This window comes from Amphiura filiformis, chromosome 5 (genome assembly GCF_039555335.1).
Source record: "Amphiura filiformis chromosome 5, Afil_fr2py, whole genome shotgun sequence".
Taxonomy (NCBI): domain Eukaryota; kingdom Metazoa; phylum Echinodermata; class Ophiuroidea; order Amphilepidida; family Amphiuridae; genus Amphiura; species Amphiura filiformis.
This window is the reverse complement of record NC_092632.1, coordinates 57,572,176-57,599,473: the sequence shown is the minus strand read 5'-3', so window position 1 is coordinate 57,599,473 and position 27,298 is coordinate 57,572,176. Positions and strand designations below refer to the sequence as shown.

The following is a 27,298-nucleotide window of genomic DNA, read 5'->3' as shown; positions in this document are numbered from 1 at the left end:
ATGACAATGAGCATGGTACATCAAAACATGTTTGCCGTATCTGCCTATGTAGTAGTTGTATCAGTGTTTACTGACAATCTACTATCAATGGCTTTAGACGACCGGGCAACAAATCTTACTGTAAACTCAACTAATACATCATCATCAGCGAGAAAACCTCTTTATCTTGGCGGATATTTCACACTTGGAGGTATTTGGGATGGCAGTGGTATACTTCCTGCTGTAGAAATGGCTTTGGATCATATCAATGACAGAACAGATGTCTTGGCTGAATATGAATTAAGAATGATCTGGAATGACACACAGGTAAACCCACAATGTTGATGTTGATAGTTATACTGTTGTGCTTGTTTTATTATGTATATGGGGTACATTTGTACATGTTTCAGTTGTAGATTATGAAAATATTGGGTTGTTAAAATCGAACGTTGTGCTCCAAAGAAGAGTCAAACTTGGGCAAACTTGCTTGAATAGTCTCTACTGTCACGCAGAATGCTAGTCAGTCGATGGCTTTTGTTAAACAAGACTCACCCAGCCACTTAATTAGGCGTTTGAAACGATCGAATTCGGTGTTGAAATTAGCAAAATTTTTAATCACACCTTTTCACTTCATAATTAATTTTTTCTCGGTCAAATGAAAAGCAATAATTTTCATTTCTTCAGTAATTACTTGAGAGATAAACAAAACATATTTCTACGACAACCATGAAAGGTTTTACATTTGTATTTTCATTTGAGCGATACGATCGACACTACTAAAATGCTTATGATTGCAAAAAGCGAATGTTTTAAATTGTAACGCCGCTTTAAATGTCCCAGCATGAATACTCTATCATTTAAAATCTACAACATGGCAATATTCATCATAGAAATGATACAGTATTGAATGTAAATAGAGTATGGAATTCTCTCTTGTTCCGATTAATTCTCATCTCACAGACCCAAAAATACGTTAATCAAATTTTCAAGTCAATTTAAACTTGAATACAAATCGTGTTTCATTTGTTTATGTACGTAGATCTACACATACCTTCTTCAATGTTATTGTTTTAATATTGAAAAATCATTGTTAATATATAACTAATGATGCGGCATAGATTTTTCTCATTATGCTGCAGATGTTAGCCTATTGCTACAGTGTTGTTGCTATTCATCGACCCTTATTGCTCCGTATAATTTATTGCTGTGGTCTGACCTACAATACTATTAATTATACATCGTAAGAATACTTAAGGGGGTACTACACCCCTGGCCAATTTTGTGCCTATTTTTGCATTTTTCTCAAAAATTATAGCGCATTGGTGACAAGTAAGATATGTATATCATAGGGGCAAAGACTACAACTACTGCATTGAAAATTCAGTAACTCAAGGCAAGTAGTTATTAATTTATTGATCAAATATTGGCTTTCCCTCATTTTTGACTGTAACTCCACAACTGTTGTCTGTGCTGAAATAAAATTTCCAGTGCAATAGTTGTAGTCCTTGCCCCTAGAATATACATATCTTACGGTATAATTTTTGAGAAAAATGCAAAAATAGGCACAAAATTGGGCAGGGGTGTAGTACCCCCTTAAATGGATTAATTGTGTAATGATCATTGATGATCCAATTGTTTTTCCTGCCCAGCTAACTGAAAATTGTACAGGTTAATGATGTAAACCAATCTGATTTGATTGATTGATGACATTATTTTGTAGTGTATTCGGCGCATTAACAGCCTCAATCAAAATAAATAGATATTGATTGTCTGTATACGAACGTTCTCTTTTTTGTAACGTAATGTGACCAAACTTTTAGATTAAATCTATTGATTGTATATCACACAATAAAGCTTATACATTATGAATTTACCATTTTGCGTTCAATGTCGTCATGGCAGAAATCCCTATGACGGGATCCACTGGTTCTTCAATAGCCACGCATACCCATTTTGTTCCGACCTGTTTAATAGCTTTGAAACTATGGGCCGAGGGATCTCCGACTAACGCTATTGACAACAATGACCTCTATAGAGGTCAGTGATTGACAATAGCCTGGTACGTTTCTTTCACATTACGCATGCGCGACAGCCCCTCGTCTGCTTGAAGGACTCATTTTTTGTTCTGCACATATAAAATCCAAATTTTTGTCAGTTTTTGATTTCAAAACGCAGGCTTGAAGATTACCATGTTCTTTCAACACATATATTCAAGTGCAAGCCTTACAATTGGTTTTTATAGAAACCCAAAATAACGGAGATATTCATCATTTTCTACCCAGTATTCAAAGATCTATTGTCTGAACATCAAATAGCAGATATACCACTCTACGCCCTGCACAACTCGGCTAGCCGAATTCCCCTAGCCCACCTAGAAAGGACAAGGGCGCGAGCGGTTACTTCAAATCATCTCATTTACCATGTGGTCTAATCGTCCGGGAATTCTATAGAGACACTGCTTATTGTATTGTCCCCTTAACAATATGGTTTTTATTCTGTTTGGTCGTTACTAACAATAGGGTAGTTATCATTGATTAGGAGCGAATTGGAAAAGCAACTCTATTTTGTTACTGGGGATTAGTGGTGTGATAGCAGATACACGGCGTGATTCCGCCTGTACTAAAATTATTATTTACCTGGCGTTCACGCTGTGTGTTGTGTCTCAACGATAGACATGGATGTTTTTTATTGGACGGGGGTGGCAATAAATCGTGGTTTTTAACAAGACAATGATTACAGTATAATATAAGTAAATGTTCACAAAATGCGAGAACTGTGAATTTCCGTATGGAAAGGTTTCTATTTTCTTATAAACCATATGAATGCGCACAGTTTCCACCTCGATACACCTGAGCACACATTTTTTTTCTTCAAATTTTATGTCATTAAATGAAAAAGCACACTTATATTGTCCATATATTAGCGTCACTAGAAGGAGCAATACCGTAGTCATTTCTCTTTAAATTGCAAATTTTGTGCAAAGAGTTACTATTTTCGCCTGCTTTGTCATACGGTTGTAAATTCAATGAACTATGACTTGTAAAAAAGAGCGCTTACAAGTTGATATGTATAGGACGCCATTTCTTCTAAAGTTTTTGAATGGTATTTTAGGTACAACTAAAGGTAACGAAATAACTTTGATCACTGTCTCATAAAAACCGGAAAACCTTTTATTAGCATACTCTATGGGCATGATCACATCAGGCACTTTTGATGTAGGGACGTGGAGTCGACCCTACATCGAAACCACTTCCACGTGTAGTGTGAACACAAAGTAAGTGGATTCGACCCTACATCAACAATGTGGATCGAAACTACCTGGTTGAGGTAGTTTCGACCCTAGGAGGTGGGTTAAATTTCGTAATGTGAACGCGATAATGTGGAGTCGATCCAGATCGACTCCACTTATACCGGAAGTGGCCGTGGTCGTACTGGCCGAAATGGTGAATGTCAATGGAACAAAACAAAAACAAATACCGCGCCGGCGCGCGCGATCAACTTTGCGCCACGCTAGGCGTCCTGCGCGGAATTGCCAGCTCGCAGTACGCGTTTAGTTCCTCACGGTGTAAAAAGTAAACAAAAATGTGAAACAAAACAAAGATTAATTTTCAAATAGCATGACGGTTTTTCCGTATCTTTTGTATTTTGTGGTATCAAAACAATCTGAAACAAAGGTAAGCAGTAGGCCTATACAGTTCCCTTTAAAAATTATTTTATGGAAGATAATGTGAAAGATGACAAAACAGGGGAGAAAATACGCAGTATTTGGTGTTTTCACACTGGGCATGTGGGAAACGCACGTGTTGGATTTGGTATCTATGCTGCGTGGTAACGGCACTTTACTTCCGAGTTGTTCTAACATCCGGGTATGTGGATTCGCTCCACTTACGTCATAACCCACTTTCGATGTAGATTAGCTTGGTAGTGTGAACGCGAACTCAATGTGGATTCGATGTGGATCGACACCACTTCACTACCTAGGTACGAACCCACATTGTGTAATGTGAACACGCCCTATAACTACCTTTATGAATAAAAACTATAATTTGGTGACGCCAATCTGCCGCTACGATTATAGCGTAAGTAATTTCTACTGAAATGCTATTGGCAGATAAAGAAAGATTTCTAAATATAATCGATATTCTACATATCTTTTGTACATTTAGTGTGAATCTGGTCTTGGAACCCGGATGTTATTCGACCAAATATTTCACGAACCTCAGAAAATTCTAATTTTGGGTCCTCCATGTTCAACTGACGCTCAGGCGGTAGCGGATGCAGCACACTATTGGAATCTGATATCGGTAGGAAATATTTTAATTTAATTTTTTTTAATGATTTATTATCATTTTCATTTAATTTACTAAGTATTTATTGGGAAACTATTTTATTTTGGAAAATATAATAGAGATTTACCCGAGGTTCTTCTAAATAGTAATAGGTAATGCGTAAGGAATGGCAGTTGTTGACATGTCAAGAGAATATATGATTTTCATTACTGATTAGGAGAGCATGGTACAATGATATTCAAGAAGTGGTAGACTCAGCACTACATTGTATAAAATATGAATGGTTAGAATAGAATAGATGAGTATTAATTAAACATTGGTACTGTTGCAAGAAATTATAAAATTACATTGTTCAGATCAGACATAACTGATGTCTAAGTGCTGCGGGATTGCTATAATGCATATTCAAAAGCAACAGGGTAGCGAATGTTTTAGGTATAACTGTATTGTAAAATGTTGTAAAACAACGTTGTTCAAAGATGAAGAAAGGACATTATTATACAAACAATTGTATTGTTAGGAGTGGTAAAACTTCATTGTTCAAGTGAAGCAGTCATAATAGAGAGAAACCGTTGCAATCTGTGATGATGCATGCCAGGTGCAGTGCACTTTTTTGTTGATGTTATACAGCTGTCTCATTTGCTACATTTACTATTTTTATATGACATTGTAAAACGATTTTACGTCTACCTGATAAGTATGACCCTTTTTACTAAAAAAATCCAATTTGCGATCGTAGCGAGCGAAAAAATAGAGGTTTTATGCCTTTTTGGTCCAGAAATGTCCAAATCAGCACCCCCAAAAGAAATCCTGGCTACGGGCCTGTTCATGCCATTTCGTGTTTCAGTAATACTTGACTAAGAATGTGTAATAGGTTTGGTGTAAAACAGTATTAAGAGCAACTAATTCAATTCCATAATCACGGTTTCGAATAATACTCACAAACAGTGAAAAATATCAAATGCGTTAGGGCTCGGTTGTTGAACCTAAGAGCACATCAGATACACTATATTGCAGACTTGTAGTATTGGGATCCGCCATGAGTACGGGTACGGGTACGGGTCCCAAGCCATGAGTACGGGTACGGGTCCCAAGCCATGAGTACGGGTACGGGTCCCTAGCCATGAGTACGGGTACGGGTACGAGTCCGAACCCAAAACAGGAGCGATGGGTACGGGTAGGGGTGTGGGTACGAAAATTGGGACTCGAGTACGGGTACAGGTACAGGTCCCAGTATGGGAACAGGTACAGGTCATGGGTACGGGCACGGAAATTGGGACTCAAATACTTGTATGGGTCCCTTATGGGTATGGGTATAAACAAAGCTATTGTTATTGGAGTAAACATTAATTTATTGGCAATAATATTTTGCTGTAAATACACTATTTGATGTCATTTGTACCGCAACAAATAAATAATTAAATATGCAAATTGGGTAATTTTTTCATTTTTCGCTTTTATTCAACCCAAGTGTCTTTGACACAATGAAGTGTCTAGCAGGTTTAATAAGAAATTATGCCTTATATGTAATGTGATTTGCCCTGAGTAATTTAATTTGATGATTTATCTTTGTTTCCAAGTAAAATCTATGTCATGAGACATTTTAGGGATTCCCCTTTCTTGCATCAACTTGATCAAAAACAAATTGAATCATTTCTAATTTTGGATCATATGGGAATACCTCTAGAGATTGTAAAGTTAAGATGATGTCACGGGATTCCCCTCAGGAAGTGATGTCAGGGATTCCCCTCAGGAAATGATGTCATGTGAAAGGTGAATGTTATAATTAAGACTTGGGAATTTTTCAGACTGCAGAATAGTGTGAAGGAAGTAATTGCCTATTAATAGAATGGGGTTTTTCCCACTGCTTGGTATATAATAAGAAAATGTAAACAATGATTCACACTTGATAGTGTTGATCTGGGCTAGCTAGCTAATATGCTTACAGTCCAATTCCTTCAAAGAAAGGAAATTGCAAACCAGAAATATTTGATGTAGTCAAAGTACTACTATTTGCCAGTGTTGTCGGAGAAGATCTAGAATACGTCAAAGAACGTACTTCTTCCAAGAAAGGAAATATATTCTTCTGTTGACTTGCTGAAGTCTGGAATTTTGATTCAACGCAACTGTCAAAATAAGTGGGGACAACTGCATCGCAGTCCTGCTTCCTGAAGATATTGTGTGAAAGGTGGAAATAGCACCAAGTTTGGAGAAAGCAGCGCAAGGAGTTAAGTTTAGAGGGCAGCGCAAGGAGATAGCGCAAGGAGAAAGCAACGCCATATTTGTGTGAGGATTTTAAGCGCAAGGATATTTATCAATTCAAGTGTACAAAGGACTTCGCTGATTTTCGCAGGACAAGTGATTAAGGATATATACATATAGCTTAACCAAACAGTGTATTTGTGTTGTGCATTCGTGTGAATTTGGGTAAAAGGTGATTTTGGCCTTGAGTCAAGTACGACTCGTAACAGTAAAAAAAATAATTATCATGCACAAATCAAATGGTTTTACTTAAAACAATCTCCTATTCACCATAAAAACAAATAAAAACATCCGTCTCTCAACACGCGATATTCAAATTTCACGGGCGCCGAAATTGCCAGGTGCAATGACGTCACAGTATTCAATGAAGGCTGACGACAATTGAGCACAAATAACCATGATGTCATTGCACCTAGCAACAGTGGAATGAATTCATGTACTTATAATGCTTCTCACTGCCGTTATATTACAGGTGTCTTATTCTGCAGCTTCACCTGCTCTTTCAAACAGACAGAAGTATCGCTATTTCTACCGCACAAACTTTAACGCCCTGTCTTTTAACCCTGTTCGTGTACGACTTGTACGAGAGTTTCGCTGGGAAAGGGTTGCTTTGATACGCGAGAATCGGGAAGTGTTTGCTCTGGTACGTCAACGAATATTAAAATATTCTTATCTAACCATGCTTATGTAGTTCAAATTCCATGATCTAAGTAATGAACGGTTTTTTTTTTTTTTTTAAGCCCGCGCACATGGAATGTACTCCCGTATCACATTCTAGGAATTGTGAAATGGGCATGCTTAAGAAAGGAGATTAACAACTAACTAGGCGTTAACCCGTCAGCATTAACGTAATGATTACAGATGTGAGTGCCTTGATATGTATTTACGCAACTTGTTTCTTGTTTCTTAAATTTCGTGATTATTTCTTTTCTTCATATTAATATAAAAATGGTAATGAGAGTTGTGAAGCGTTATATGATTGGCATCGATACAAAGATACAGATCATTGCAAATAATCAAAAAATTCTTCAAAAAACATTTCACAATTATAGTAATTTCACGTGGGGCTTTCATATTATAAGGAACGTAACAGGTCGTAGAGATCATAAGATTAAAGTGATTTGTAATAATTTGTTATCATGTGTGTTTTTGATTAACAATATTCGATACTTTTCATGATTCTTCTGAAAGACATTTGAAGATTTGTCTGCATCGTTGGACGCAAGCAATATCACCATTATTTCATCAGAAAACTTTGACAAAGATCCAAGGAGCCAAGTAGCTAATTTAAAGGTAAGTGCCCATTCAGTGTTTCTGTATTTACACGTGTTATCAACTTATCATGTTATATTAGATCTCTTCACAAGCTTCCTATCTAGTCATAATAAAGAATGGCCATGTTTTGTATTAGCAACTAGTTTAAAAAGAATTCATTTATAGGTTGATAACTGCATATTACTTGTTGTGAGCGAAATTGGACAAAATAATACACGCGTACTAAGATGTTGATACGTCTAATTCACGAGCTACGAAATTTCAAATTTGAAATTTCACACACGAAAAAATTCCTGCAAATTTTACTATTTTTAAACACAATTTGCACCAGAAATGTTGGAAATTACTAACATATATGAATGCGATTTGAAATTACTTGGTACTCTAGGTCGGTAAACATGAGTAAGATTTAATCTTTCCCTAGAGAAGTCCTTTTCAGAAGGCTGAGCTTTCAGAACTCTAGCGAGTGCCATCTTCAGAGCAACTAAATAAACATGATGATGCACCTATATACACTAGGGGAACTGTCAGTAGGACATGTCTTACTGACAGTTCCCCTAGTGCATTGAAGAATGCTAAGCCCTCAATCTAACATTACCTTTGACGAACAACGAGCTCTGCAAGACTTGAAGAAAGATGAATCTATTCCGATTCTCCCTGCTAACAAGGGACGCGCTACTATGATTCTGACTAAAGGACAATATTCGGATAAAGCCAAGCATCTCCTCAGCTCGATCAGTTACACGCCTCTCAAGCGCGATCCCACAGCTAAACTAGAACGCAAGATCGGACAGTTTATTAGAAGACTTCGCGATTATGACAAGATTATCGATAGTCAAGACTACTGGAGGTTGTTACCCTCCTCTAGTCAAGCTCCTAGGTTTTATGGTTTACCCAAAATTCACAAACCTGACATACCTTTACGACCCATTGTTTCAGCCAATTGGCTCGTCTACTTACAACATAGCCAAGGATTTGACCCGCATACTTCAACCTCTGACTGGCAAGACTAGACATCATGTTAATGACTCACGAGATTTTGCTAGTTTTGTTTCGACTGTGACTCTCAAAGACATTGAGATGCTAGTATCTTTTGATGTAGAATCCTTATTCACATCCATTCCTGTGAATGAAGCTATTGGTAGCACCACGGACCGACTAAAAGACGACCCAACTTTAGTTGACACTCCACGTATCTGACATTTGGCGCATGTTGGAGTTTTGTTTGAACAATGCTTACTTCATGATTTTGATTTAAACCAAATACAAGGAAATAATTCCTACCTCGGAATTTTCAGATGGTACTCCATCTTTCATCAGCGAGTGAGTGACTGTATCAGGTCGTGATTTTCTTGACCTTTGACCTGATAACAGACTCGTAGACTCCTGAAAGCTTGAACCGGCCCCCGTCTTTGTTGAGAGATGGTTGGTTGGCTTTGATGTGAACTGCTTCTTTGACTCCACGTTGGAACCACCTGTTGTCTCTGTCAAGTATGCGGACTTTATCCAAGTCCACAAAATGTCCCGGAGAATCAATGTGAATGTGGTTTGAGACCTCTGATGCTGGGTCTCCTGTGTTCATTGAAATGTGTTTTCAGAGAGCGTTCAGTTTCGCCAATATAGGCTTCTTTGCACTGTCCGGTACCGGTAACAGTTTTGCCCTGGCAAGGGATGTAATATACCGGACCTGTAATGTCCTTCTTATCTGTCTTGTCCGGCGCCTCTTGTCCTTGGGTGACACGAGGATTTGTCTAAGTGTGCGGGTCGGTTTGAAGAAAACGCTAACACCGTAGTTGCTAAAAGTCCTTCTAATGGCTTCAGAAGTGCCTTTGATGTAGGGGAGAACTACGTGACCTTTATTTGGGCGTTTATCGCCCACGTCGCTCGTTTTGTAAGTTTTTGGTTCTGTAGCTTTATCGAGAGTCCATTTGGGGTATCCGCATTTCACTAAAGCATTGTTCACATTGCTTACTTCATGTTTGAAGAGGACCTATACCTTCAAACTGATGGCCTGACGATGGGATCCTCCATCTCCCCACCGGTGACTGACCTGTTTATGGAGTCTTTTGAACGGGAAGCTCTTCTGACCGCTTCTAATCCACCTCGGATTTGGAAACGCTATATTGATGACACATTCTGTGTTATCGAACGCGAACATTTAGCGTCTTTTCTGATCCACCTCAACAATCTTCGTAAGAATGTCATTAAATTCACTTTTGAGGAGGAGACCAGCTTGCTTTCCTTGACATCCTTGTTACGAGAAAGCCTGACCTTTCACTTGATACTACAGTCTACAGAAAGAAAACTCATACTGACCAGTATCTTAACTTTGACTCGCACCATCCAGAATCAGCCAAATGTTCAGTGCTGCGATCACTGTTCCAAAGAGCTGACAACGTTTCGTCGAACGTTGAGGTGAAATGCCATGAGAAGTTTCACATCCGACAAGCTTTGAAACTCAACAAATACCCTTCTAAGTTTGATGCAGTCATATCTACAGTAGAATTCACCACGACGTTTGCAGGACTTAAACCCCATTAAAAGCTATAAAACCAAGATAACACTCATTGAAAACAGCTCAACTGATTAAATCAGATATTCTCTGGTTAAATCCACACTACACATGCTTCTGTTTTACCTGTGCAATGAGCAATGAGCTGGTATTATAGTTTCAGTTGGGTGAACGATTATAAAACAAACGCAAGGTAACAATACTGTGTGGGCTTTTGTTTACGAAATGAGACAATAGTCTGCTTATTGTTAACCAGAATTCTTGAAAATGAGAGGCATAATGGTTGCAGACTTAACACGGTTTGGAAATAATTTCTTCATATTTTTTGGTGTTATCTGTCGTTTACATATCCTTCCTAAAGCACAAAAGTGCGAATATTTCCAAACACCTAAATTAGCTAAAATTTAGGACATGTTACAAAACTATATTTTCTAGAATTTCAGAGAATACTTTAAATATTGGCCGGTTATTTTTCACACAGTGACGTTAACTAGGCAATGTCCTATTACCTATAACATACACTCAAAAACCAAAGTGCGAATATTTCCAAACACCTAAATTAGCTAAAAATTTAGGACATGTTGCAAAACTATATTTTCTAGAATTTCAGAGAATACTTTAAATATTGGCCGGTTATTTTTCACACAGTGACGTTAACTAGGCAATTGCCTATACTTCTAACATACACTATTTGTAGAGGTCACGCGTCAATGGTGAGAGCACTGTGTATTGTGTATAGGAAAACGGACAGTAACTGCAGTATGTATGACTTTACATCTCGACCTGCCAGGACTGACACGACTGACGAACCTAGGCCTAATGCTACTGTCATCTTGCCGTACGTAGCTGGGTCCTCTGAAGCTATACGCAAAGTTCTTCGAAGAAAAACCTTCGTGTATACTTCAAAACGACTAATACTCTAAAACTGCAACTTGTACACCCCTAGATATATTCCCTATGCGCCCTCTAGATAGAATTGCTAAATATAATACCAACCGCTAGACACACCGAGAGGGTTTGACTTTGTCGGAAACTTCATTCCAAATACTGTCCAACTATGTATACAGTGACTTAAAATTTGTTTAAATTCACATTTTACAGCACCATGATGCCAAAGTGATATTTCTTGACATGTTTGAAAATATGGCCAGAAAGGTGTTTTGTGAGAGGTACAGTATCAGTTTTAGAAAATATACGTATAACAGTGGCCTATGCCTAACTGATGTTTGGGAACATAATTGCCGTTTCCTTCGATGAAATACGGTTTACGATAAATAATATGATCTTAACCTTCAAAAATATGCACATCAGTAACATAAAATATGTGTAAGAAAAGAAGCTATTGAAATATGTTTCTCAATTTATAATTAATAAGAAATAAAAATAAAAATTTCCATTATCTTATATACAGGCGTACAAGTTGGGCATGACCAACGAAGGCCACGTATGGTTCATACCAGAATGGTATACCGATTACTTCTGGACAATCCAAGATGGTGATATCACGTGTTCTGTGGAAGAGATGACCAGACTCATGTCTACTTCTACATTTCTTGTGTTATCAGAATTATTTCTAAGTCAAAACGAGCAACCAACGGTGTCCGGCATGGTAAGTGGAACTGAGGCCCGGAACAAAGGAACCCTTTAAATCTGGTATTGGAAAAGACCATCAGACATAATTGGATGTTGGTATAATTTGAAAATACATTTTATTACTGGTCATCTGGCTGTTTGATTAGATATTTCATGTTCTTTCAGTTATAATATGCTAGCATAATCATAATAATGTTTTACGAAAAGGTATCAATATACATTCATATTTGACATTTGTCCTCATCTAGGCGACATTACAAGCGACTGTGACTATGATCTAATCTGCTGTGTTCCAATTAACAAAGTTACTAGGATTGCTGTAACAAGACAAACAATTTGAGACCCATTTAAAAAAAAAATTAATACCGGAGGAAATTGTCTGTCGCGACCGAAATGGAGCCCATTATGTTGACCTCTTCTCTAATGACTGATAAGTCGGAGATAGCTCAAATTATATATTTTCTGAGGAATATGTTAGTTTTCGTTTTAACAAATCGAATTTTGAATTTTGCTACAGTGTGAAATTTAGCAATGGATATCTCGGAATGCCCCAGTGTTCATTGGGCACTAGTTCTTCATCTACACACCTGCAACTATCATGTAAAACAAAAATAATAATAGCCGTGCTCAACTATATGTTTATGGCGATATTTAGGGCTATCTATTATGATAGGAGTAAACATAAACAAAGGAATCTATAATTGACTGTCGATTGACTGACCTATATCCGACCCCGAAATAGCAATAATTGATGAGATTCAGGTCTTTTGCAGAATATTAATAAACAGAACTCATCATTTTTCTTTAACGAGGCTGATTGTTTATGCTTTATTATCGCAATTTGTTTGTTCATTCAATATTAATTTACTCAAATTGTGTGCAAGCTTTGAATGGATTTTATGTAATCTCGACCTACTTTGATGACATTGGTAGTATTTTTAAACCAGATTCAGAAGATGGGGCAAATCTTAGGTTAAAAACTATAATTTGCCCCATCTTCTGAATTTTCTTTAAAAAGTAAGAAACATAATAAAACAAAAAGGCATAAATAACCAAGAAAAAATAAGTTTAATTGCAAGTATAGTAAGAGAAGCCCCATCCCACATCCATTTTGCCGACAAGTTAATGACACTTAACAACACAATCCATAGCCCATATATGCACACCGGTAAAGCCTATTTCCTAAATAAAGTTCGTTATTTTATAAAGTTGTTATTGGGGAATGCTTCATATTCATGCATGGTACGTGTACTCCTTTTCAATCTTTGAAGTAGCCAAACCGCCTGCGAGGATATGGTGAAAAACGGGTACATTTCTTTAAAAGAGCATATCTTCAAAAGTTGTGAGCCGATTAAAATATTTCTTTCGGTTTATTAAAGCTAACGAATAAGGGTTTCTTTACATATGTCAAAATATATTTATATCGAATCATTGTCCAATATGTATACAAGCTGTATCAAAATGATTGGCACCACCAGGTTTGATGTTTATAGTAAAAATGCAGCAATGGATACTCTTTAATTGAGCACAATCAGCAACCGTTGAAAATATTAATCATGTGGATCTTGTGTTGGATTTTAAAGCAAAATTCTTGTTTATCACTGATGATAATACCATTTGTATACAGTCAGCATTTAGTAACCGTTTGTTTCGTGTGCTTAATAAACATACAAACATTAATTGACCTGTGAGTATTCGGTAATTACAATGACTAAAACAATGACATAGCATCCTTGTCACTATTTAAAATCAAATTTATATTGACAAGATTGAGGTGTATCTGTACTTGTATGACATCAATCAATTCAGGCACCATAATCAAATCAATATGATTCGGAGAAAAAAAAATCACAAACGAGCCTTGTTTTGAACATGTGAGTAATTATGTACTACAGCAAATAGCGATACAATTTGATTATAGAATGTAATGCACAGAATATGGGCTTCACCATTCAAATGTGCTTGAATTTAATAAGGTTTGCCAATGTTATTATTGTTTTAGTCTTACAGACAGAAAAATGGTGAACAAATTTACTATTGAAAACTTTATTTATTATTATATTACGCAATTGTATGTCAGAGTGAAGGTCACTTGGTGTCTGACACATTCATGTCACCTATCTATCCTTTTTTCACGATATCTTCATTTAAGACTCCTCAACAATATGTCGCTGAACTCGAAGAACGAATGAACCGGAAGGAAAACATGAACTACACGTGGAGCAAATATTCCTCTTACGGCTATGATGCTACATGGGCAGTTGCCTTAATGCTGAACAAAAGCGTAACTGTTTTGAAAGAAACCAATTTCTCAACCGGTACACTGCATGCACTCGAGGATTTCACATATCAAGATTCGCAAATGGCTGAAATCTTTTTCAGGTTATTAGGAGAAACCGATTTCATTGGAGTTTCTGTAAGTAGAAAAGACAGGCGCGTTAGTTGGTACTTAAGTTATGGGAAAACTGATTTTTTTTTGCTTTATGGAAGGTATTAGTTCAACAAGTGCAAGTTCTAACCATTAATAAAACCAAAATGTTTATTGAAACTTAATAAAGTAAAGCTTTATGAACACAAGCAATTAGAACTTCTGGTAAATGTCTAGGTCTGCCATGGGAAATAAGACAGACTTCAAATCAACCCTAAAAATGTACCTTTAAACATTAAAGATAAAAACAAAAGAGTTAACTTAAATTGATTGTTCACCATACTTCTATTGTTTGTGCCATAGGGACCTGTCAGTTTCAAAGATGGTGATCGAATTGGTATAACAAGTGTGGAACAACTTAGAGGTAAGTTGATATTCCTGTAAATATTTAGGAAAGTTTTCCATGCGCAGGAGTGGAAGCGGTAAATTTTAGGCCGCTCCACAGGAGTTTGCATGCTTCGGTACTGGAGCAATAGAGCAAGAACATGAAGAAAGTCAAATCACTTTGAATTATATTGACCACGACCTATTTTGTGATGTTAGCCCACTGTAACGTAGCATTCTAGAAAGTGCATGCAAACTATTTATTAATTAACCAATTTTTACATGACGTACAATTTGAGACCAGTTTCGTTAAATCTGAGCGGTAAGCAGTTTTATAATATTTAGTGGCTCATATGGAGCTTATTTTCCACATTCACTTCCACTGCGCACGGAAAACTTCATCTGTTTAGGAATTATTGAGTGTTAAGAGGACGTTGTTATGTACCTCCCGATGTCTCTAGGAGGTATGTATATGTTCTAAGTGCATACGCATGCACTGAGAACATGTTACAGAGTGATTGCCCTTCCGTGATTGCCCTTCCGTCGTATGTTTTGTCCTCTGCGCGCCAAGATCTTGCAATTATATAATCTCTAAAAACACACCTTTACTTTATTCAGTGGGATGTGAAGCGGATTGGCATCTTTTCAATGGGCGCTGCTATCAATTTGTGGCGGATATATATAATTACGAAACAGCTGAATTAGCATGTCAAGAAAGTAATGGTCATCTTACTTCAATATTGAATAACGATCAAATGACATTTTAATGAAGCACTGGCAGAATTCAAACACTTCAACGATATCAAGTAAATGGTAAGTTAAAGGCCCATTCAGTGATTTGCCGGACGATCGTAAAAATCATCAAAATTCAGATTTTGGTACCTGTGTCATTGTCATAGATGTGCTAACATAGCCTGCGAGTGGTTCAGCCGAAAGCCGTGTATTTAAGACAAAATAAGACATTTTACACGAATCTGTAATTTAGATACTGACAGTATCTAAATTAGCTACATGTATTTGAATGGGGCTTCGACTTCGTCAGTACGGCTGTTTTCTTCGTTTTTTGCCAAATATTTCATTTTAAAAATACCAAATGACAATGTGAATGACTTATCCGTCACTTTTAAGCAATTTATAAACAATTATTAATTTTTTCACACTGAATGGGTCTTTAATACTTATGATCAAAATAATTATTGCAAAAATTGGCAAATTAGATCAATACTGGGTATCCTGTTTTAGTCACAGATCATGTCACCCAATGCTCGTCCACCTTTTGTCATCAATAAATTCAAGGAAAGCCGAAAATATTTTAATTTTGAATAAATTTCTAATTATATGTAGTGCCCCTCGTAGTAGATTACGTTCATTTTTGAGTAGTTTTGAGAATGCTACATGCAGGTTTCTTACTGTGACTGTACAATAAGTCTGGGTTGCTAACAGCTTTATAACAATAAGTTTTATTCTTGTTTAAGGCTGATTGGTCTTAAATTTGACGAGTCGTCAAATAAATACCTATGGGCGCAGAGCAAACAGTTTTCTTCATGGTTACCAGAAGGAAGCTCACTTCCATTGTCAGGGAGACCTGGTGATTGTGTGTATGTAGACTTTACGGAAGCTTTCAGTAGATGGGTTGCCATAGCCTGCGATATCCAAATACCATCGATATGTGAAAAAGATGGCGGTAGGTAATATCAACATACCGTATATGGACATAAACACATCCCCTCAAGCACCACCCACAACAATATTATACAAAACCAGTACGGTAACAAGTGTAATTGGATGGACATAAACTCGCGACGTTAACATAATACATGTGATTTGCAAAATGCAGTTCAAAACCACAAACTTCAACGTGAAGAAGATTATCTATTCAAAACCATACTATAAAAGCCTCTAATGTCGAAGTGAACTTGTAAATCGATAGTAGCAGTAAATTAGGAATAAAATACGTCAGTTTAAGAATAATAGTTCGCTTTATGTCTAAAATGGGAATATGAAATTAACTAAAAAAAAATAAACTAACGGTAACTTGAGCCTACTTTAAGAATAATTGAAACATATAGATAATTTGAAAATAAGATGAGGTTCTAAAATCATTTAAAATTACAGATTACACAACTGCAATTTGATTTGAAAATATTGTATGCAAAATGCATTTTCAGGCAAAGCACCTTTTGTTTATTTTGCTTTGTTGTTCTTAATTCTTCTTTTGCAAGGAAGTGAAAGAAATAACCGCATTTTATTTAGCAAGTTCACTGACACGTTTCACTTAACCTGTATTCTGGTGTTTTATTTTGTTTTCATGGATCTTAATATGGTACTTATTAAAATAAGAACAAACATTTATATTTAAGATAGAATATCATTTCATTCAAGCATTCTTATAAAGATTATCTTCACATCCATGCGATATTTTATGAATCAAATTTAGCGAATGTAAAGCCACTTAAGTTGACATTCTGCTAATCTCTTTAACTGTCTTTAACAGAATTCTCTAAACATCTAATTGCATCATATGCAGCAAAGGATGATTATCTTGATTGGCATGAAGACATCAGATGGTCAGGTAAAATTGACAGATTTGGCTTGTATAAATGTATCAAGATAACAAGCCGTGTGTGACTATAGTTGTTATTCGCTCCACTCGCTGACATTATCTATCAACTAATATTATTGAATATGTTTATTTTCGAATGAAAAGTACCACATTTCGACCATTTAATTGATGCCCTGCAAGGCGATTGGGATGGCACAGAAACCATATTGCTCTAGTTGTAGCCATTGAACTAAAATAAAGAAGTAGTTTTTTTATATATTAATATATTGTATTTCAGAGGAAATTAATCGAGGAAGCCAATAATCGCATTTATATTTCCGTATGTCTTGCGGTTCTTGAAATAAGGCCAAAAATCATATATCAAAACGAATATTTTGGGCGTTGCTCCCTTCCCAAGAAAAATCATGCACATCTCCTTCATAGAACCCATACCATTCCTCTTGTTGTCATCTTTATTTGTCTCAATATTTGAGTGCAAAATCGCTAGGTAATGATCCGCATGATCATACAATGTGTTATTAACTTATGTGATGTTTTCTGAGAAAAAATTAACAATTAAAGTACTTAACAAATTTTAAGCTGACATATTTTGAGCTGATACTTTTGTTTTCAAAGGTGACAGCATTCCAATGGATCACACACCTCGTATAGTCATTACTACCATCCGTCTTCACAAAGGAATTAGTTTGTATTCATTCCTTGGCATGAGTGTCCTAGCTGGTGTTGGAATTCTTCTGGCTGTGTCCTTTATAGGATTCAATATTTACTACAGACATCAAAGGTATTTTGTTGAAAGCAGTACATACGCTCGTAATTGTCAGTTGCATGTTTATTTTGAAAACATATTACCTAAAGAAATGTCCCTGTAAAATTCAACGTTAACATCTATTTGTTGTGAAAATACAATTAAGCTATTATTGCCTTTCCCATTTATCACGAATACAGTGATTTCACATCAACATAATATTGATCACCGAGTCTATAATTTTTTTAACCCATTATAGGATATTTTACTAAATTTAATGTAATAAACTACAGTTACTATTTATTTCCCGATTTATTTTCAATTTCTAAAAGTTTAAACTGACTTTCAGCACAACAAATTTAACTGACCTTGAATCTTGATCTTGCACTTTGTTGCTTTGTTGACCATTGGCGACGTTTGGTCGAATGAGGTATAACAAAGGTCATGTTCAACACAACATCATAGGACTTCTTCTGCTCAAGATGTGTGTCACACATTGAAAATTCAAGGTTAGTTAAATTTGTTTTGCCGAAAGTTAGTTTAAACGTTTAGAAATTATGTATCACCAGCATGTATGAACATACATTTATTTCTAGTCACTTACCGATAAAATCTTAAATATACTTATTATTCCAGGTTTGTGAAAATGTCCAGTCCAAACTTGAATAATACGATCATATTGGGAAGCATATTAATCTATTTTAGTATAATAGCAGGAGGACTTGATAGTGGAATTGTAGACAGTACAATACAATTAATAGCATGCCAGGTAAGTAAATATCAGGTATGTACAAAAACAATAGGGGAATTAGTATAAGATCTAACCCAATGTTAATTAAAGTACAGATATCATATCTCATTTCATGAAGTACTACCATTTATCCCACCCTTTCTGCATAGATACCAACTAATTGCTCTTTGATACTATGTACATAAATCATTTTAATGATCATGATAACCATGAAAACATTAATATAATAATGTCAAGGTCACCTAGTAGTTTGACAAAGTCTTACTCAGCAAGATGATAAAGCTCTCTTAAAAAGCTCACTTAAGTTAAGTGAACATATTAAATCAAGTCCTACCACTAAGACACCATTTATCCCACCCTTTCTGCATAGATGGTCAATACCAACTGATTGCTCTTTGATGCTATGTACATAAATCATTTTAATGATCATGATAACCATGAAAACATTAATATAATAATGTCAAGGTCACCTAGTAGTTTGACAAAGTCTTACTCAGCAAGATGATAAAGCTCTCTTTAAAAGCTCACTTAAGTTTAAATAAACATATTAAATCAAGTCCTCCCACTAAGACACCCACAGTAATTTGTTTTGTATTTTTCAGGTTCGGGCGTGGCTTCTTTCCATCGGTTTTGTACTAGCATTTGGTTCCATGTTCAGTAAAACATGGCGTGTGTATCGTGTTGCCGCCCTTAAGACTCCCAAAAGACGGGTACATATTAATATTAGATGTCTGTATGTTTTGTGTTCTCCACATGGTATACGTCTTTGGATAAATACTCACACAGTAACCTAAGAATCTATATTGTAAAAATTACACTTTCCCTAAACGTATATAAAATGTATTGTGAAATACACAGAAAAAAGGTGTTTTGCTGTTGTTGTTGGTTTTTTTCGTCGACCACTACAAATCTTTCGAAGGAGCCCGCAATATTGTGAAAATCTAGGTTCAGAATACAAGGTAACCTCTTCATCCATACTGCAGTTACTGTCCGTTTTCCTATACACGATACACAGAGCTCTCACAATTGACGCGTGATCTCTACAAGTAGTGTATGTTAGAAGTATAGGCAATTGCCTAGTTAACGTCACTGTGTGAAAAATAACCGGCCAATATTTAAAGTATTCTCTGAAATTCTAGAAAATATAGTTTTGTAACATGTCCTAAATTGTTAGCTAATTTAGGTGTTTGGAAATATTCGCACTTTGGTGTTTTAGTGTATGTTATAGGTAATAGGACATTGCCTAGTTAACGTCACTGTGTGAAAAATAACCGGCCAATATTTAAAGTATTCTCTGAAATTCTAGAAAATATAGTTTTGTAACATGTCCTAAATTTTTAGCTAATTTAGGTGTTTGGAAATATTCGCACTTTTGTGTTTTAGGAAGGATATGTAAACGACAGAATCAAGAATTCTGGTTAACAATATGCACACTATTGTCTCATTTCGTGAACAAAGGCTCACACATTATTGTTACCTTGCGTTCGCTTTATAATCGTTCACCCAACTGAAACTATAATACCAGCTCATTGCTCATTGCACAGGTAAAACAGAAACATGTGTAGTGTGGATTTAACCAGAGAAGATCTGATTTAATCAGTTGAGCTGTTTTCAATGAGTGTTATCTTGGTTTAATAGCTTTTAATGGGGTTTAAGTCCTGCAAAGGTCGTGGTTGTAGACATGACTGCATCATGCTTTATCTTTTCTTATTTTCAGATTATAACTGATAATCAACTTTATTTGATGGTGCTTATTTTCTTTTGCCTTGACGCATTTGTCTTAACTTTGTGGCAGACACTCGATCCATTATTTTTAAACATTATTGATCTATATGAAAGGGTAAGTAATTAGCAGTGTTATTGAAGTGATTTGAAAAAGTCGAAAACGGTGTAATGAGGTTGATAGCTTTCATGAAAATGCTTTGGATTTATTTGACTAACTAGATGTTTATCGTAGTTAAACTTGGTTTAAACTAAAGCTTAATTGGTGAGGTGATTTGTGTATGACGTTCGGATAATGTTAGCTTGCTTTTGTCGCCACACCCTATAGTTGTCGTTAACTCCTAAGAGAACTCAGGAAGCCGATTCTGGATGCGATATAATAATAAGGTTGATAAAGATACTGCGGTGGCTTTATCATGCCGCTGCACCCCGCATGAAGGCATTAATATGGTTATGTAGGCCCAACAAAGTGTATTTATCAGAATGGCAAATAAAGTTTCCTGATACTTTTGAAACAGGACAATCCTGAAGTCCCTAATCAACGGCTGATACCTTACATTGAGCAATGCACATCAGATTACATCACTTACTGGCTGCTGGCTTTATATAGTTACAAAGGACTTTTGCTTCTCTTTGGAACTTTTTTAGCATGGGAAACAAGAAAGGTAAGATATTCATTAAAACTTAATATTATCTAATGGAATTGTTTTCAAATCATACAGCCAATTTCGGAAATAGGGCATAGTAATTGCTAGGATCGAAAGTTTTGTACTAAACAGGCTTTTTTGTGGGTAAATCAGTTTCCAACACCTCGCAATCAGTTTCCAACACCTCGCAATCCCGTACAGTACGCGTAATAAATTACATTGTTAACTCGTAATGATGTACTTTGGAGTATGAATAACAAGCATGTATAGTCTGATGGTAATTAGGTCTGATGGTAGATAGCATTGCCTTGAACTGGTTCAATTCGTACTTGTCTGGTCGGACGCAGCGTGTCTGCATCAATGGAGCCTTTTCTGACTCTCAGTTGCTCCGCTACGGGGTACCTCAGGGGTCTGTGCTCGGACCTCTGTTGTTCCTGATATACACGCTGCCCATTGGCCCCATAATCCGCAAGTATGATATGGAACTGCATACCTATGCCGATGATACACAAATTTATATATCTGTGTGCCCAACATCTGCTCATGGCGTTGAATGCGCTGTCGTCTCCAAACTTGAACAGTGTGTCAATGAAGTTCAGGAATGGATGTCTATCAATTTCCTGAAGCTAAACGCGGAGAAAACTGAGATTCTAGTTTGTGGTTTCAGAGCCCAACTGGCAAAATTTGACTTACCTTCTGTGCAAATCACTGGTGTCAACATTCCCGCTCAGTCCAACCATGTCAGAAACCTTGGGGTCATGTTTGACCGCGGTATGACCATGAGTGCTCAAGTCGCTAACATTTCCAAAGCTGCCAATTACCAAGTCATCAATATTGGTCGAGCCCGCAAAATGCTCACCACCGAGGCCACTAAACTCGCTGTCCATACCCTCGTTACATCTCGGTTGGACTATTGTAACTGTTTACTAACTGGTATAACTAGCACTCTGCTAAATCGTCTTCAGAACATTCAACGCACCTCGGCTCGCCTTATTACCAGGAAGCGAAAATATGATCCCATCACCTCCGACATCATCGACTTGCATTGGCTTCCCATCAAACAACGTATTGACTTTAAAGTCCTTGTTCTGGTTTTCAAGTCCATCCACCAGCAAACCCCTGAATACATGTCTGCCATGCTGCAAGTTCATACTGGTTCCAGACGGCTCCGTTCCACATCTTCATCTGCACCTCAATTTGTTCAACTTCGCACTCAACACTCAACTTTTGCCGACCGGTCATTTTCATGCCACGCTCCTCGCATTTGGAACCAACTGCCAGATCACATCAAACTTGCTGGATCTTTGGATATATTCAAAAAACTCTTGAAACATCATCTTTTCACTAGTGCTTACAACCAATGACATTTTTGCTCTTAATGATTTTTTGTTTGTTATAGTAGTAGTAGTATATTTTGCTTGTATCACAGGGTATTTCACCTTCATTGTATAATCATTGTTTATTCATTGCTTTTTGTGCCTAGATTATAGCGCCTTAGTGCAAATTCTTTTTGGTTTTTGGCGCTCTATAAATGTCATTGATTGATTGATTGATTGATTGATTGATAATTACCTTGCCATGTTCTACAACATAATATGAGTCGAATCTGGCTAATACTCTGCTAACCTGATATACTTCATATTTTTGAAAAACAAAAACAAGCAAACAAGCAAAAAACATCCAATTGACTCTTCCGAGCATTTTGACATTATGAGTTACCGAGGTCAATCTCATTTTGTCAATTAACATATATTGCTTTAAACTGATTTATATTTGTAACAATTTGAACGTTCAGGTAACATTTGCAGCTCTAAATGACAGCAAGCTAATCGGAATTTGCGTCTACAACACCATCGTACTATGCATTATAGGAGTTTCCGTGAGGTTTATTATTACCAATGATCCGTCGACATTGTTCATCTTTACATCAAGTATTGTGGCATTCTGCGCAACTTTGACACTCATTGTTTTATTTTTACCAAAGGTAAACGAATTTATATCAAACAAAGAAAAATATGAGAGGATATAATATCTCTTCACAGTGGCGTAGCCATTGAGGGGGGGCAGGTGGGCCGGCCGCACGTCATGGCCGTCGGTTCATGTAAGACCGGAAGGTGTTGGTAGACGGAAGGTGTTGGTGAAGAAAAATTGGGTTAACAATAGACTTTTTTTTTTCTCACGGTGACAGAAAAAATGGGAGAATTGTAAAAAAAGATGAAACATTGTGAATTAAATTGAATTATACATAAACATTTTGTGTTTTCATTTTTGTACCGCCTATTATCCTTTTTTTTTTTTTTTGCTCTTCACTTTTTCAAACCATACAAAAATATTTGGGGTCAACAAATCACAACTTCCGTCGGCAAAATTTTTTTCCGTCGGTACATTTATAAGTTGTGCCCCCCCCAGGTTCCACAATCCTGGCTTCGCCACTGGTGTCTCCACATGCTTTTTAACAGTTGAGTAATTTTATCGGTTTAATATTGAAATGCATATTGATTCAAGAGAATCTGATCTGTAGCTTGTATCATTTTAGCATTCGGTTTCCGATTGTCCCCATATCTCAAATTGGAAATTACGCAAGTGAACTACAGAAATGCAAGGTCCTTCGAAGTGGATGTTAAGTCTTTATTCCTTTTGAAAATAACAACAAATGTACATGTACCATACATGGAAATGAGGAAAAATCAAATCCTTGCGCTTGCATATCCGAACAAATTATGGTTTCAGATAAGAAATCCGTGTGGAAAACAATACTTTGATATGTCATTAGGCCAACAGTGACCAAAATGAAGCATTTCTGAAGTGTGACCTTATATTCATTGATGTTACAATTAATTAGACTGAGACTAATTCTTCGCAAATTTACCTTGCAGATTATTTCGGTATACAAGGACCCTACTGGAGAGTCTGCCATGTCAGCGACAGTACAAAGTATACATGAGTCGAAAGATTCAAGAGAAGACGCTGCTAGGGACGAAAATAAGAAGTTACGAAAAAGGATTATTGAGGTAACCTTTAATCAGTACAACGCTTTAATAATATAACTTCAGTATCTGATATTTTTAGAAAATGCCTTTTTAAACATCTAACCAAAGCAGAAGTGAGTTACAAAGTAAAATTACTCAAACATTTTGTCCTGTTCGAGATTCAGAAGGCTACTATTACACAACAATTAAAAATATAAATAATATACCCAAAAGACGTTCTGTATTAAATTGGAGTCATTACGTACTTGAAAAACCCATTACATGATACTCTTGGAATCAGGCAAAAATCAACCAGTAAAATGCTTCACCATTTTAAGAAGTAGTGAAGCCGTCGGTGCCGTTGTTTTCGAAAAGTGTCGATTGTTTAAGTCCATATTTGTTCCATGGCACCAATAATGTGTAATTTATGAATTAGTATCTTTTTAACTTAACACGTGTTTCATTTACTCTATGTCATTTACCAGTTGGAAACAATATTACGAAGGCAGTCTAATCGTGAGATACCGCTTAACATCGCTGTGAATGATGCTGCTGAATATAAGGGCACTAACCATGTCACGGGAGACAGAAGTACCGATAATCTGACCGACGTCACAGATTCCAACAGGTTATAGTAAGGCGACCATGATGATATCGCGTCAATCCGTTCCACTGATTTTTCCGATGAGCCACGGGGAGAGCGGATAAGGTTTTTTTTGGTCCTGCGGAGGAATTCGGAACCCGGGACCTCTCGCACCAAAGGCAAAGACCTTAACCAGTGTGACATGTTGCTAGAGTATTTCAATACTGATCAATGTCATACAAAGGAGTAGTTGAGGCCAAAAGACTGACAAATATGAAACATGAGTGTTCCATAATAACACCCTCTTGTATAATGACTGCACTGATTTAACCAGGCTAGTTATCTCTTCATGTGGTCAGCACTCAGTAGACTGGACCAGGAAATCCAGGAGTACCCGAAGGTGCAATTACAAATATACCCTTGCCCAAGCTGTTGGACCGTTAGTTAGTGTATCACCAAGGCATACGGCCTTTCCTGATTGTGTCGCCCGTCATGTTGGGATGATATCTTGGATTGGTGGCCTATTAATAATATACTAGTATTACACAAACATGACGAAAGAGCACCGATGATTAAATAGCCTCACTTTTGACATTTTGAATTGAAGGCTCCTTTCACGGTTGTCATCAGTAATTCAGTATCCACCGACAAGGTTGCATCTGATTGAATTCGTTAAATATCTGATTGATCCAGAAATTGCACTTACTTGTCTACGTTTCAGCAAACACTGTTGCTTTGATCAACACTTGATGAGGAGTGGTTGCAGCTAAAGACGCTGCAGGGATTTCCAGAGTTGCCGGTTGTTTTTCTTCTGGGGATTTCCTTGATCCCTGTTGCAGAAACTCATCAAAAAATTGAGATAACTGATACTGTCCTTCATGTCTGTTCATAGTTGTACGCCCCCAGGAGTACAGGTGTAGTTATTCTATTATATTAAAGGCGTCACTGAAAGAATATTCAGAGTAATGAAGAACAATTACATTTCCACAGCAATGAGACCGCACAGCACCCTCGGAAAATAACTGGTTCATCCAAAAGACAAGTGCTGCCAGTACAACACCACTCAGGCAGTGTGCAAGATCTCCTGCATGAACTAAATCTATTTTTAAGACTGGAAGGAAATTCGGTACTTGGTCAGAGAACGTCAGCAGCACAGTGGTCACAAGAGCAGGGATAAAGGAGTCGTTAACAACCACGCACAAATCGCCCATAACAGATCATGTTGTTGACAAGAATTACGTCATTGGATGGGGGAGGCTGAGGTCATTGCCACGGAGCAAATTAGATATAAACGCTGGGTAAAGGAGGCTGTTGACAGAATGGTTGACTGCAGATCCGTCGGATAACGCTTTTTCAATAGGAAATGAACTTTGCTGCTTGGATAAATAAATTGGAACATTACGGATTTTGTGGAATTGCATTAGAATGGTTTAAAAGCTATTTATGCAATAGGAAACAGCATGTTTCATAGATCTCATGCGAGTCTAAACATAAAGATATTATCTGCGGTGTTCCCCGAGGGTCGATATTAGGCCCTCTACTCTTTATACTTTATATAAATGATATAACCAACACTTCAAATGTTCTAGATTTTATCCTGTTCGCTGATGATACAACTATTCTGTACTCGCATCCCAACATTAAAAATCAAATCAATCTCATAAACGAAGAACTAAAAGAAGTTAACAATTGGTTCAAAGCTAACAAATTATCAGTTAATGCTAGCAAAACGAACTATATGATTCTTGGAACACCGCATATGGTATCAAATATTGATCAATCTGATATAAATATAACTTTAGACAATACCTGTTTGGAGAGAGTTAAACATACCAAATTCCTATAGGTGTGTTAATTGACGAATACCTTACATGGAAACATCACATTGATTGTGTGTCCAAAACAATTGCTAGAAATATTGGTGTAATAAATAAACTTCAACACTTTGTCCCTAACCGTATATTATTCACTCTTTACTGTACCCTTATCTTGCCGTATTTAAACTATGGTATACTTATCTGGGGAAATACTTGTAAATCCTATTTAGACAACTTGTTAAGCTCCAAAAGTGGGCAATAAGGACAATTTCTAATAGTCACTACAGAAGTCATACTGCACCCATTTTTGCCAAATACAATGCTTTAACCGTCATTGATATGTATACTTTTGAATTGGGTGTTTTTTATGTATAGATACTCCGTGAATGAGCTACCTTCCTCATTTCAATATTACTTTAAGAAACGGTCTGATATCCACAACTATTCGACAAGACACTGTAACAACTACAATCTAACTAAAAATAAGAAAACATTTTCGGATCATTCTGTTCGTACTAGCGATCCCTATCTTTGGAATACACTAGAAAATGAATTTAATTAATATACACCAGTTAAACATTTCCGTAATCAATATAAACAAAAGCTAATTTCAACTTACGTTTGATATTTTTCTCTTTTGAGCACTTAAAACAAATTTAACCTATGGATTATAAATTTCTTTGAGCCCCGTCCTTGTCTTGTTCCGTAGCTGTACTATTTGGCTTTGTTTTTTGTTTTTAAAATATTTTTGTTTGTTTTTGTTTCTACCCCTATAGGGGAAGGCATTTTACAGGCCTATTTGGCCTTCCAGCCTTCTCCTCCATAACATGTCTTGTTAA

The 27,298-nt window shown here is 36.5% G+C and overlaps 1 protein-coding gene across 1 annotated transcript; it reads left to right on the top strand.

The window, feature by feature from the left end:
- LOC140152299 (gamma-aminobutyric acid type B receptor subunit 1-like) lies at positions 1–27,298 on the top strand. Its single transcript, XM_072174603.1, has 17 exons — positions 1–306; positions 4,146–4,283; positions 7,003–7,173; positions 7,722–7,823; positions 11,419–11,541; positions 11,729–11,926; positions 14,642–14,718; positions 16,138–16,346; positions 17,157–17,234; positions 17,841–18,006; positions 18,607–18,739; positions 19,324–19,431; positions 20,439–20,561; positions 20,962–21,108; positions 22,886–23,074; positions 23,967–24,101; positions 24,545–27,298. Exons 1-17 carry the CDS (start codon positions 1–3, stop codon positions 24,692–24,694), a joined length of 2,553 nt encoding a protein of 850 aa, XP_072030704.1. The 3' UTR covers positions 24,695–27,298.